Here is a 15,423-nt window from a genome sequence, read left to right as displayed (position 1 = left end):
AAATTCCTGTTGTCTCAGTATTTTTCCCTACAGAAAAAAACCACTTTAAACATTTTATAATATTTCCCCAGTGGCACACACATTTCTGGATTCCATTTCCAACATTAATTTCACTTTCACTATATGAGTTAGATATGTATGTTTAAATCTAAGCACAGAATTACTCTCTCAAACAAAAACTCAATTCCCAGAGCAATAAAGACACAATTGAGTTAGACTACAATGTTGAAACTTTAATATTGAGACTCTTCAGGTGTGGGGTTTAGTCTGCTATCTTTAAAATGAAGAGCTGTAGTCAACATAATTACATGAAATTTTAAACCATTTTTCCTCAGAATAAAAGACAGTTCAGGGATGAATTATAGTTTAGAATTATACCCAACTATTACTCTTCAGAAAAATTATTAGTTCTGAATATGAAATTTTCTACACTGTTAGGCAATATAGGTACACAACCATCATGTGTAACACAAGGTTAAATATTTTGGTGAAGCTCTAAAATATATTCTGGAAGAAAATTGCCAGAAAAAATAAATTTAGAAACAATATTTCAAAAGTAACATTAGCATATTTCTTACTTTTGTTGTTAATATTAACACAAGATGTTAAGCCTTTTCTTTTCCAAGGTAATCTCTTGTCCAAGATATCTTGAATTCAGTGGCACAACTCACAGAAAATAAGGGCTAAATACAAATTTTTATACATTGATATATTTTACCAGAATAAAATTTTGGCCCCAAAACAATTCTTTGATATCTACTTTTCTTTCTTTTATATGGAAAATAGAAACTCTAAGTTAATGTAGATGGATAGACTTACTACTGAAATTGGTCTCAGGAGATATCTGTTTCTTAAGTTTAACAGACTATACATTTAGAGAAAACCTGTACTTTTTGGAATGTATGATATTGGTGAAAGTCATCTTATTTCAGTACTCCTGTGACATGAATTTCCACATAAGTTGCAAATGTTTTCCTACATTCAGCAGATGCCATTTGACTGTGGTAACAACAAACTAACAATGAGATCAGATTTTCTGAGTATAAGAGGAAAAACCTTCTCAGTTTGTAACTGTAAATATGGGTAGCCTATCTTATAAACTAAAATATAGGGCCTTTGAGACACAATAACATAAATAGTTCACAAACATGAATAGGATCAATTCCATATAGATATAGATAGATAGATAGATGGATGGATGGATGGATGGATGATGGGGGGATGGACAGGTGGACAGACAGACCTATAGAAAGGACATATGAATGGCCATGTTCTTCTAGCTTATAAGGATACTGCATGAAGTTGTTCATGAAGCTGATATAGCCTTCACCAAACTTGAAAATCTTCAAGTTACTTGGTCTTGGACTTCTCAGCCTCCAGAAATTAGAGGAATTTTAAAAATATAAATGGTCAAGTGAAAATTATTTTGTTACAGGTCTGAAATAAATCAAACCAGAAAAAGCTAGTAGGGAAAGTTATGTCTCAAGTGATAGAGCTCCAGTGTTTAGCTCAAAAAGCTAATCAAAATTGGAAGGCCCTGAGTTCAAGTCCCAGTATCAGCAAAATACATATGTACATATGTACATGCATAAATACATACATACATGTATGCATCATACATACACATACACATGCATACATACTTATAGATTCTACTTTTTTCTTATTAATTTATCCAAATACCAGGTTACAACTTAAAAAATATTCAACATCTCCCTGGTAAGGTGCCAGGAGAACTGGTTTTTTGTTAGTAATTTGAGAGCTTCATCAGAGCCAAATGAGAAAACATTATACTATTATGTACTTCCCATTCCTATTTGTTTAAAACTGAAAAAAAATTAATCTGAGGTGAAGATTTTAGAATTTTGAAACATGTAAAAACATTTGATTCCATTAAACCTCAAGTTTCAAAGTTCAGTTCTGGCCTTTCTTTAATGTCATGTTGTTCCCAAATCCTTATCTCAATACACAAGGCTCAGATGAGTGACCTATGCTCTTCAGGGTGGAAAAAAGGAGCTAACATAGCACTGAACCCACTCCAACTCAACTCCATTTACTTGCTTCTACAACATTTGTAATTTATTTCTTTCTCTACTTAAAAAAATATTGGTTCATGTAATCTACAGTCCTTCACCATTATTTATTAAAAATAATTATTATTTATTCAAAATAAAAAACTAAAACTTTGGGAGGAAATTGTGGTTTTAAATGGTTTTCAGTGGTAAAGAGAAACCTGAAATATGTAGAATTCCAGGATGACTATTATTCAAATAGAACCATTCTGGTTTTGTGTGGATATGTATATCTTGATATACTGAATATTTCAATCTAGAGGATATCTTCAATTACCAAGTGTCTCCCTAGAACTATTTCGTGTCTTAAAGTAGGAGGGTTTTGTACATTTTTTTTGCTAATTACATTATAAAAATGTCTGAAATAAGGGAGTGTAAACGGTACCACCCACAGCTGTACTCAATTCTTTCTCCTAATCTTCCTAAATTTTTCATTCTTTAAAATTCATTTCCTTTAAATTGAAAAACCTACCATGCTCCCGGATTGGGAGGATTAATACTGTCAAAATGACAATATTTCCAAAAACTATCTAGAAATTCAGTACAATACCCATTAATATACCAACACCATTTTTAATGAAATAGAGGAAGTAATCCAGAAATACATATGGAACAACAAATGACCGCAAATAGCAAAAACGATCCTAAGCAGAAAGAACAGTGCTGGAGGAATTACATTACCAAACTTCACTCTGTATTACAGAGCTATAGTAAAGAAAACAGCTTGGTATTGGCACAAGAACAGGCCTGAGGACCACTGGAACAGAACTGAAGACCCAGAAATGAACCCGCACAACTATGCCTACTTAATCTTTGATGAAGGAGCTAAAAAATAGGCTGGAAGAAAGATAGCCTCTTTAACAAATGAAGCTGACAAAACTGGTTTAACACATGCAACAAATTAAAACTAGATCCTTATATATCACCCTGCACCAAAATCAATTCCGAATGGGTCAACGACCCTGAAATCAAAACAGATACCCTGAAAACACTAAAAGAAGGAGTAGGAGAAACACTTGGACTCCTTGGCACAGGACAAAACTTCCTTAATAAAGGCCCAGAAATGCTACAAATCAAAGAAAGGATGGACAAATGGGACTGCATCAAACTGCAGAGCTTCTGCAGGGCAAAGGACATAGCTTGCAAGATAAACAGAAAGCCCACAGATTGGGAAAAGATCTTTACCAGCCATTCAATGGACAAAGGCCTCATATCTAAAATATACGCAGAACAACAACAACAAAAAATAAATTTCTTGTAAACAAAACCTCAAAGAACCAACAGCCTCCTCCACAAGTGGGCTACAGACCTAAAAAGAGACTTCTCTGAAGAGGAAATGAAATGGCCAAGAGACACATGAAGAAGTGCTCTACATCACTGGCCATAAAAGAAATGCAAATGAAAACAACATTGAGATTCTACCTCACCCCATTAAGAATGTCCATCATCAGGAAAACTAACAACAACAAATGCTGGAGGGGATGTGACCAAAAGAGAACCCTACTACATTGTTGGTGGGAATGTAAACTGGTTCAGCCACTATGGAAAGCAGTATGGAGATTCCTCAGAAGGCCAAGCATAGAGCTTCCCTGTGACCCAGCAGCCCCACTTTTGGGCATCTACCCAAAAGATTACAAGCAAGACCACACTATACCCGTTAGCACAACATTGTTCATCGCTGCACAATTTGTCATTGCTAATATATGGAATCAACCCAGATGCCCCACAATAGACAAATGGATCAGGAAAATGCGGTACATGTACACAATGGAATTTTATGCCTCTATCAGAAAGAATGGCATTGCCTCATTTGTAAGGAAATGGAAGGACTGGAAAAAATTATACTAATTGAAGTGAGCCAGACCCAAAGAAACATGAACTCTAAGGTCTCCCACATAGGGAATAATTAGCACAGGTTTAGGCTAGTCACAGCAGAGGATCACAAGAGGCCAGTAGCTATGCCCTTATGAACATATAAGATGATGTTAAGAAAAATGAACTCCATGTTTTGGAAACGAGTGTTATATCACTGTTGTAATTATTTTCAACATGCCATGTGAAACAGTAGCTATTTTTGTTGATGATCCTCATGTGTCCCCTGCCTGTGGTTGCCCCCGTCCTATCACTGTATCTCATCTGAGTACCCTGTATATACTGAAACTAGAACTAGGGAAGGGAAAAGGAATATCAAAATTGAGAGAGAAAGGATAAAAGGACAAACAACTCCAAAAGCAATACTTACAATACCATTTGGTGTAAACCAACTGAAGAACTCATAAGGGGGAGAAAAGGTGGGGAGGGTGAAATGAGGGAGGAGATAACAAATTGTACAAGAAATTTACCACTGCCTTATGTATGAAACTGTAACCCCATCTGTACATCACTTTGACAATAAATAAGTAATTACTCAAAAAAAATTATTTCCTTTTCATGCATGCTCTGAGCACTCTCCCAGACGCTCTCCTATTATCACCAAGATCTCCTATCACAGTTTTCTGATAGTTATTCTTGTCCCTTGCTGCATCTACAGGAGCATTGTAGTTCATATAGGTCAAGTGACAACCATCAGATAATATGTTCCTTACCCAACACCAAGAAGCCTTTAGCAAGGGCAATACATGTAGTCAAGTTTTTATAAGCAGCCTGAACAGCTTAACTAGCATATTGACTCATTCATTGATTCTGCTAGACCAACCTTTGCGTCTATGAGATCCATCCATGTTGCTAAATTCAATGTGATTTTCATCGGCCCAGTAGAGTCTATGGTTGACATAATCTATCGTTATTGCCATAGGTCTAGAAATCTTGGTTTCTATAACAACACTCTGATTGGTTCCATCCATCCCAACACGGCCAATGTTAGGATTCTCACAACAGTCAATCCAATACAGATACCTAGGAAAGAAAATAAACAAAAGCCATTTTGTTTACAGGCAACTACGTAGTAAAACATCACACAATATTTCACTTCTTCTTTTTTTTTTTTTTTTTTTTTTGGCCAGTCCTGGGCCTTGGACTCCGGGCCTGAGCACTGTCCCTCTGTCCCTGGCTTCTTCCCGCTCAAGGCTAGCACTCCGCCACTTGAGCCACAGCGCCGCTTCTGGCCGTTTTCTGTATATGTGGTGCTGGGGAATCGAACCTAGGGCCTCGTGTATCCGAGGCAGGCACTCTTGCCCAGCCCAATATTTCACTTCTTTGGCCTGCTTCCATTTAACCACCAAGAAGCTGAAGTGGGCTGTGGCTAAGTGTCAGGGCCTTAGTTCTCGCCCTAGGACTACACACACACACACACACACACACACACACACACACACACACACACTTAAAATTAAACTTAAAAATTAAATAAAACACCGAAAATGTTGTTAGTCAAAATATTAAGTCATAATTAATTATTGTAAATAATAAGGAAAAGATATCTCTGATAAGAACTATTCTCCAGGGAAAATTATTAGAAATTACTTAATGAAAATATAACATTTTTATTTCGATATATAATCTGTGCATTTTAAGTTATCTAAATTCTACATAAGATCAACTCTAAGTTTTTTCTCTATTTTCTAAATGTCTTTAGACAAATATCTCATGTAGATAAAAGACACAAGTCCTGGTGTTCGACATTTGTTACATATCTATCAAAAAGAGTAAGAGTGCTCTGTCTGAAGAATGATAGCTTCCAAATCTACAGTTTTTTTTGAGTCCAAATAACACTTACCAAATCTCTCTTCACTATTGAAATATGTAAACTTCAACTCTAGGTTGAATGTTTAGTCATAATATCACATTCTTCATTCCTGGGCTATTATCATATAATTTATCTTGACCATGCTCTTTCATTAATAAAGATATTTTCATGAATGCATAACTCACATTGCCTCTTGTGCTCTCTACAAATTATTTCCTGATTAGTGTCAGTTCACATTTTCAATTAGGTTAGAAGATCAACTACATTTGAGGAACACTTTCTAAAACAAGGTAAACCTAATCATTTTTTACAATAAAAGTTTCCAGAATCTGAAATACATTTTAATTGTTATTTAACTAAAAGGAGCTGTACTATCTCGTTTTTTTCAGATATACACAAATATACACAGCAACATCAATTTTCTTACAGCTGCTGATAAAAGTCACTGCACTAGGAAACACATATTAGATAAGTATCCTTTGGTCATTTCTTAGTTTACAGTATTTCATTTCTTTATTACAAATCAGGATTCCACCATGGCATATGTCCTTATGCATCACAATCAGATAATCTTATCCATGAGGTAACCATGGAGCATGTCCATGCTTAAACATGCTTAAGCAAATTGAGAGTCTTAATTTAAAACAAGGATTTTTAAGGGCATATTACATAGCAAAATTTCTAAATACGCTGGACATAGCTATGAAGAAATAATGCTTTTACCTTCAAAGGTTTCCCAGATAATTCAGTAGCAGTGGATTAAAAAATGCGTACACTGATAGGTACATAGCAAGTGGCAGTAAGCATCAACTATTTTGTCTTCTAGATATGGGATGTACATTAATGACTACATTTTTTTTTAGCAATATCCATGTACCTCTGATATAGCTGGTTTATATGTAAATGCAGATTTAATTATATTGGATCTGTGTATATTATAACATTATCTATCTCTTTAAAAGTCATCAATCAGAAAAAAAATATTATGAAAGTACTATATTACATTTAAAGAAACTTTTTGGTGTGGGGTAGGTCAATACCAAGGCATGGCCTCCCACTCTCACTTATTATTGGTGACCACTTGAGCCATACCTACTTGAGCCATGCCTACATTTTGCTGGTTGAATGGGAGATAGATGCAGAGACCTATCTGCCTGAGCTGGCTTGGAAGAAAGATGCTTAGATTTCTACCTCCTGCATAGCTTAAGGAAAAGATGTGAACCACTGTGCTTGTCTAGAAAGCACCTTTAAACTGAGTGAAGTATGAATATTCTTCTCAACAAGTAACTGACAAAATACTTACCTAAATTCTGATAGTTAAGTATTATTTACACACTTAAGAGCCCAACTTCCTTTTTCTTTCACAAATCTGAGAATGTCTACACTAAACAAAATAATAAGCTTATTTTTGAAATTCAGCTTCTCTATAATTTCCTTTGTGATAATTTTGCAAATAATTAAAACTGAAAATGGAAACTCCTGTGAAAATGGTCAAGGAGAATTCTGAATTGTACCCACAAAATAATATGCAGTTTATCTAAGATTACATTAAAAAAAAAATCTCACTCCCAAATACTGCCTATTGTGCCAGACCAAGTATAAACTTGTAAAAAGAAAAAAAAAAAGAAAGTCGGCTTGTAACCATAACAACAGACGATGTTGGTTTTGAAGATATTTTCAATAATTAAATATAATACATTGTATTCATTTCAAATGGATTAAGTAGAAGTCTTCTCACAGCTTTTATTATTTTTTCTCAATTTAGGTAAAAAAAATTATAAAAGCTTCTCACACCAGTAATTATTTCTAATTCTGAAATATAAAGTAAGCATTTGTCTTCATTCCTTGTAAAATTTTGCCTAAATAGGGAAATATTTAAACTGGTGTTTATATAGATTTAAATTTTGTGGGAAAATATTTTTCTTATATGATTGTAAAGTTAATGAGCTATTTCTGGGCTGCCCATAGAAATTAGATACTGAATTTTCATCCTGGTATGCTTTATTTTCCTTCACAACTGAGTTCCCTTAGGACTTTTCTCTTTGTAACATGCAGGTTATTTACACAGCAATGTGTTGACTGGTGCATGCATGCAGATAGGCTGTCTCTACAGCTGTAAGTCCAAACTCAATGTACATCTCATTACCATTCATTATTTTCTTCAACTGTGAATTTAAAAGTTTCTGTCAGGCACATACAGCAATTGAGATGTAGTCTGAGGACTAAAGCAACTTACATTTTAATGGAAGTAGAACATGTATAATTTTAAAAATTCATATAACGTTAAGTGTTCTCTCTGTCACGGTCATTTAGGGATATTTAGGTTGTGTTTCTCACAGGAAATGGCAATTGCTGCTCTTGAAAAAAATGGGTTGTCACTCCATCTAGAGAAATAACATTCTACTCAAAAACTGTGGCTAAGTCTGAGATGCAGTGAAGAATAAGATGAATCTTTACCTACTTATTGCACTGGTATCTTGTACTGGCAATAACAGGTACAGATACTGGTACACAAAGTGTCCAGTTATTATCATTAAAATATATTTTAAGTTGAAAAATATGAGCTGTGATAAAAAAATAGCAGATGTGGATTAGTTAACAATTATGGATAAAAGACATAATATGAATTTACAACTTTGACCATAAGCTGGAGGGTTTGGAAGTGTAGCTCAGTAATAATTCACCTGTTTAGAGGGCCTAGTGGTAGAGTGCTTGCCTTGTATATGTGAAGCCCTGGGTTCGATTCCTCTGCACCACATATAGAAAAAGCAAGAAGTGGTGGTGTGGCTCAAGTGGTAGAGAGCTAAAAGAAGCCAGGACCAGTGCTCAAGCCATGAGTTCAAGCCCCAAGACTGGAAAATAAAAATAAAAAGGTAGACCTTGAGTGGGTCTCAGAACTCTGAGTTCTGAGTGAGACTCAGAACTACAAATAAGATTAAGATACATTGTAGTAATCAACTGCTTTGTTAAATGGTACCTCCTTTTTACAACTATTTAAAGATAATAATAATGAGGAAATAAAACAATCATCTAGCAATGATCATCCCTACTATTTTTAATTTAAAGCTAGCCAAAGTACTAAGTATTAAAGTAGCCAAAGCACATGATTTGAGGCTCTTTTCATTAGATGGACTTTCAAAACCATGCTCATTTCATTAGTAGAAACTCTGACGTTATGTAAATGAAAAAATAAATGACATTGAATTTCAGAAACCGAATAAAATGCTGGTTTGATATTGCACTACCAAAATAATCTTGAGGAAAAAAAAGTTTAAAGTTTATTGTTCTCATATGTACCTCAAGCAAAGCAATAAAAAATAATCTTATCTTTCTTGGAGACTGTGTGAATAGTATAAGCATACGAGAAAAGAGAGCAAGTTTTCTAATTTATAAAGAAACAGTATTAGTTTCCATTTTCATGATTTTTAGATGAAAATAATCCATTGCAATAGATGTAGAAACTAGTCATTCCTCTTACTAATATTTGTATATTTTCCTATATCATCCACATTCTGAAAGATATTTACCTATGTGCACTACCTAGAAGCCTTGGAACTTTGGTTGCTTTGTTGTCAATGTATTGTGTTGTACTGTGTTTGAGTTATGTATAGCTCCACTTTACTCTGTAAACTTGCTAAATTATATGTGCTTAATTTTTTTCAATCAATTGAATTATTTATTATTCCTAAATGTGCCATATTTAAGTGTCTGTACATCTGTGGAAGGTCTCTTCCTTCTGCCAAAAGCAACAAGAAAAAAAATTTCTTCTCCAGAACAACAGCATAACAACTTACTGCCTCTTCCTCTCTCATTCTTGTTCAGGAATATTTCTCTGAACCCAGCTGAGATCATTTCTATTTTCTCCGACATATGAGATATTGACTATGTTGTAATAATTTTCTCACTTTTTATCTTCTGTCAAATATTTGTAGGCAGAAATTGCTTTTCATTTCTATATTAAATCCTGTCTTGAACAGTGTCAATGAAAAGTTAAGTAAATGATTGAAGATTATTAATCATGCCTATCAGACATTCACTAAATTGTGAATTCTAATGGGATAAATAGTAATATATTGATAACATGGCTCATGAGGGAGTTTGTTAAGATAAACTGAAGTTGACCACTTAACTCTGCAGTATAGTTTTAATGTTAATTGTCTCTAATCTTATTTTAAAATGTTTGATCATATCCTTCATAAATTATTTTATTAAATATCAAATATAAATTATCATTACTCAAAGATTATTATAGATTACAATAATAACTAAAAAATTTAAGTAGGTGGCAATAATAAAGAGAAAAAAATGAGATTACAGTTGAGTCTAAATTGCTCTTACTAGCTATTATATTCATAGTGTTTTTACTATCTACATGTTTTTAATAAGATCTAGAAATTATCTTATAAGAAGTTCCTTGAAAAATTGGCTGTTCAGCTAGATTTAATCTCCTAGGATTCTGTGCTATACTTCAGGGCAAGAGATAATTCAGGAAGTAAGGAAAAGGAGGAAGAGACATAAAGAAGAGGTCACATCCATTGAATTGCAAGAAGTGTATGTGATTGGATAGGATTGGAAAAAATTAAACATTAGGATCATTGTCTTACTCTTTATCAGATTTCAGAAAGAAATCATAACTCTCAAGGGAACAGGGGTCAGTGGTAGGACCATATTCAAATCACATGCAAATCATAGTAGTAAACTGACATTCACTTGCATTTTATTACATAACTTTAAAACTTAAGTTGTCACCTTAGAACAAGATTGCACAAAGTTTTATACAGTTCAACCATTTTAAGGCTGAAACTCCTCTCATAAAAGCTAAAATCCAGGTTGCTTATTGACTCACCCAATGGTATTAAGGAAACAGGTTGAACAAATAAAGTGCCATTAAACTAGCTATTAAAACAGACAGCTTTAATTGTTTCATAAAAGAAGATCCAGTTTTATTAGTTTGTTTAGTTATAAAATATAATACAAATAATTCAAATATTATGAAAAGTGAAATCAAGGGTGCGTTTGATAAAATGTTCAATAGTTTAGTTATTTTGCTGATTTACTTGATACATTTAATGGATAGTTTTATGTTGATGATAATTTAACGTTGCTTTCAGTTTAATGAGTAGTAACTGTAAACTGGGAGGGATAAAATATAAAGCTAGATTCAGATGTATTCATTAGGCTACAATGTACTTTTTGCTTCACATATAGGACATTCTACAAGACTTATATTGGAAAACTTTTCTGTCAGTGGAAGTGAATGATACAAGATTAGAAGCAAAACCAGTCACATTGATTTTGAATAAAAAAATGTAGCAAAAATTTTGGTGAGTCAAAAACAGTTTTTGACAAAATTGAAAATAGGAGTCACATATGCATAATAAATAAAATATGTAGCAATATTTAGTATATATGTACATATACGTGCATATACACATATGTATGCATATATGTATGCATATATGTATGTTTACATACATATGTGTATATGCACGTATATGTACATATATACTAAATATTGCTACATATCTATCTATCTATCTATCTAGTATTTTCTGAACCTTCCACTGGAACATTCTCATATGATTTTGTTTTCATTAAAAAGATTTTGAACTTTCTGGTGCTCTGTTAAGTAAAACATTTTAGAAAGCAATAAAAAATGATTACATAAATATATAATAAAAAGTTAAAATGTGCCCATTACCTTGGAAACAGAAATGCATTAAAAGTGCAAATCTCCTTTTCAGTATCACATTTACCCAAATGAATGTTTCAGATGACGCTATGGACTAAAACATCAACGTTTTATCAGATATTTACAGGGGTGACTATAAAATGTATTAGCAAAAATCAAATTCTATTTTTTGATAATGTCATGATAGATGTAGATAATTGGTGAAATATATTTTGTGAAATTAGATAGCACATTAAAGGCACTATAGGTATCTTAATAGTTGCTTTATGAATGTGGCCTACTTTACAAAAAAAAAATTCTCTAAATTTGTTATTTTAAGAAGTGTATTTGGGTAGTTTGAACTACCAAGATCATTTGGAGTATGTAATCATTCTAAATTATAGTCTAAAAAGTGAAGAAGCATCCATTCTCTTTCTGCCTACTATGTAATTGAAATAGAATGATAATGGTAATGATTTATAGAAGGTTAGCTACCATACACTAGACAACTTAGACATGTTAATGTGCTATCCCTTCATTGAAACCTCCAATCCACTGTCCTTGATCTTTTTAATGGCCTTTTCCCATCCTCAAATTTAAAGGCACAGGAAATACATTTCTAATATGAAGCTTTAACATCATTCCAGTTGTGTTTCCTCTTGAATTCATTTTGTGGTGCACCTTTATTATCCATGTATACTTCCAGTGCTTTCAATTGCATTGCTCATATATGAGACCATAACCAAAAAAAAAAAAAAAATCAACAACAACAATGAAATCCTACAAAGCATTATTTGAAAGTGTGTTTTTGTTGGCATTTATTCCAAAGCATACAGGCATTCAAAACAGTAAAATCTTTGTATGTCATTCACTGACACTATAAATATATTGATTAGAAAAATAGCTGTGTTTAAATCTCTAAAGTACTGATGTTTGTTTTTTTTTTTTTTTGCTTTTTTTTTTTTGCCAGTCCTGGGGCTTGGACTCAGGGCCTGAGCACTGTCCCTGGCTTCCTTTTGCTCAAGGCTAGCACTCTGCCACTTGAGCCACAGCGCCACTTCTGGCCGTTTTCTGTATATGTGGTGCTGGGGAATCGAACCCAGGGCCTCATGTATACGAGGCAAGCTCTCTTGCCACTAGGCCATATCCCCAGCCCTCTAAAGTACTTATGTTTTAACCTGTAAATTTCTGGTAAAACATACTCCTTTTTAGATTATTTTTTCTGCCACTGTTGTCATAGTACCGTTCACAGTTTCTCAGTAAGATTTTCTATACATTCACTAACAATTTACAGAAGTATATATATATACACATATATGTATATATATATATATCACAAGGAAAGTAATCCACAGCCATAAGTAACATTGTTAACATTACAAACCCAGCTTGAGGATCTAAAGACAGGTCTCTGGGAAACTTCAGCCTTTTGCTAACGAGTATAGTAGGGTACAAGCCATTGAGTTTCGATACTTCAATTATTCTTTTTTCTGTGTCAGACCAGTAGAGGTTTTTTCCAATCCAGTCAACAGCAAGTGCATTGGGGACAGCTGTGTTATGTACTACCTAACAAAATAAGAATTTAAAAAGTTAACAGTATAAATGCCTATAATAAGAACTGAGCAATTGCTTTTTGATTATTTTATTCTTTATTGTCAAAGTAAAATACATAGGGGTTACAGTTTCATATGTAAAGGAAGTACATTTTTTATGCAACCTGTTACCTCCTCCCTCATTTTCCCCTACCTCTTGCCTCCCCTGTTCCCTCGCCCCAATAAGTTGTAGAGTTGGTTTATACCAATTGGTTTGGTAAGTATTGCTATTGCAATGCTTACTCTTTTTATCCTTTGACTCTCTATTTTGGTATTCCCTTTCCCTTGCCTATTTCCCATAAACGTATATGCATTATCAGACCTGAGGACCAGTGGAACAGAACCGAAGACCCAGAAATGAACATGCAGAACTATGGTTAGTTAATCTTTGATAAAGGAGCTAAAAAGATAGTATGGAAGATGGAAGAAAGATAGCCTCTTCAACAAATAGTGCTGGCAAAACTGGATCAACACCTGTAACACACTAAAACTAGGTCCTTACATATCGCCCTGCACCAAAATAAATTCCAAATGGATCAAAGACCTCGAGGTAAAGTCAGATACCCTGAAAACACTACAAGAAGGAATAGTAGAAACGCTTGGGCTCCTAAGTACAGTATGAAACTTCCTTAATAAACATTCAGCAACACAACAAATCAGTGAAAAATTGGACAAATGGGACTGCAACACACTTCAGGGCTTCTGCACTGCAAAGGACATAGCTTGAAAGATAAACAGAAAGCCCACAGATTGGGAGAAGATCTTTAGGTGCCATACAATGGACAAAGGCCTCATATCTAAAATATATGTAGAACTCAAAAAATTAAATTCCCCCCAAACAAATTCTCAAAGGACCAATGGCCCCCTCAACAAATGGGCCAAAGACCTAAAAAGAGACTGGCCAGGCCCAGGACTGGCCAAAAAAAAAATTCTATTTAAACATTACAAGTGGAATTTAGATAAGAAAATAAGCAAGCACAATATAATTCCTTATTTGTTTTAGAAAAATTGCCTAACACGTAATCAGGCCCCTAGAAATTACACATTGAGTTAAGAATAAAAATAAAACCAAATTAAAAAGAAGTTGAATAGATTCACAGTTAGTGATTACATGCCCATTAGAGTTTATCTACTCAAACTCTTAAAAATTGGGACAAAGCTTCTATTACAAGCACACATATACACTTAATGGTATTCTTTATTCCTAACAAGTTTCTGGAATGATTTCAATAGTATTCACTATGCTTCCCACTGTTCTTGCCCTGTTAAAATGACTACAGTAAAAGATCAGATTGTGTACCAAATAATCTGAAGATAAACAAAGATGAGTGAAAATATACTCATATAGATATTTTCAAATTTAATCTATTTCAATAGTAAATAGAATGAACATAGCTTTTGTATATAAAAGTGATACAACTAAAATGAACAATTATTTTTGGTTCTATAGTGTGTATTTATGAGTTCTCTGTCCACTTTGATTAATAGAAAACACTAGTAAACTAGAAGATGTAAGAAGTCAATAGTTATATAAGTGGAAAGAAGAAAATTCTGAATTTTAAAGATAGCTTCTTCCCTAAAACTATAAATGGTAAGTGTTGAAAATTATTACTAATATCAATAATGTTGATCTGCTGTGTTCATATCTTACTGCTTTTCTCCCAGATCCTACATTTGGAGTTTGGCGTTGCTGACAATTTAGCTGATGCTTTTGAATTCATTCATTCCTTGTAAATAAAAATGTTTTTCTGTAAATTTGTGGTATGACATCATAAGAAGTTAACAATGGAATGAGAGTGATAGGCAGTAGAGACAAAGTTCATTAAGAAGTATCTTACCACCATGTGATGTGTGTGTCTGAATTCTTAGAGGAAGTGAAGTCCCACCCCCCAGGTGATGGGGGGTGTCTGCAACCCAAGAGAAAGGGGTAGGCACTTGGCCTATAGGTTATAGAAACTGTCAGTGCAGCATATGGGAGTGGGAGCTTCCTGTGACCCTGCCTGGCCACTGACCTGATCTTATTTAGGTGCTGACCAGCTCAGGTGCCATTACCCCAAGACACATGTCTCCATGTTCTCATCCTGTGTCCTGTCTCCTGGCTGGTCTCCAGTTACCATGGAATTCCACTTCAGCAATCCATTGGAGCTAAATTGGTTTGTTGGTATTGTTTTTGTTCTTTCTTCTCTCTCTTGCTTGTTTCCTGACAGAGTTAAGTGTATGTGTGTGCTGCAGAGGTTGGTAACAACTGTCTACTTACAGACTTCTAGCACTCCAATAAAGACTCCAAGATTTGATTCTTCAAAAAAAAAAAAAAAGTATCTTTGAAAATATAAATGTAGTATGTTGTACTAGTTGCTCAGGGAATTGAAATCTGAGCATCCCAATTCAAGGCCAGCCTAGACA

General features: G+C 33.9%; 1 protein-coding gene across 1 annotated transcript in view; it reads right to left on the bottom strand.

Moving 5' to 3' along the window:
* Positions 1–15,423, bottom strand: part of Lrp1b (LDL receptor related protein 1B) — a 1,711,024-nt gene that overhangs the window by 223,513 nt on the left and 1,472,088 nt on the right. Inside the window, exons 59-60 of the mRNA XM_048345540.1 lie at positions 12,813–12,994; positions 4,768–4,967 (exon numbers count right to left, since the gene is read on the bottom strand). Coding sequence (XP_048201497.1) covers positions 4,768–4,967; positions 12,813–12,994 — 382 coding nt within the window. The remainder of the gene's footprint in view (positions 1–4,767; positions 4,968–12,812; positions 12,995–15,423) is intronic.

Source organism: Perognathus longimembris, chromosome 4 (genome assembly GCF_023159225.1).
Source record: "Perognathus longimembris pacificus isolate PPM17 chromosome 4, ASM2315922v1, whole genome shotgun sequence".
Lineage (NCBI taxonomy): Eukaryota > Metazoa > Chordata > Mammalia > Rodentia > Heteromyidae > Perognathus > Perognathus longimembris.
This window is presented reverse-complemented; position numbering and strand designations above follow the sequence as displayed.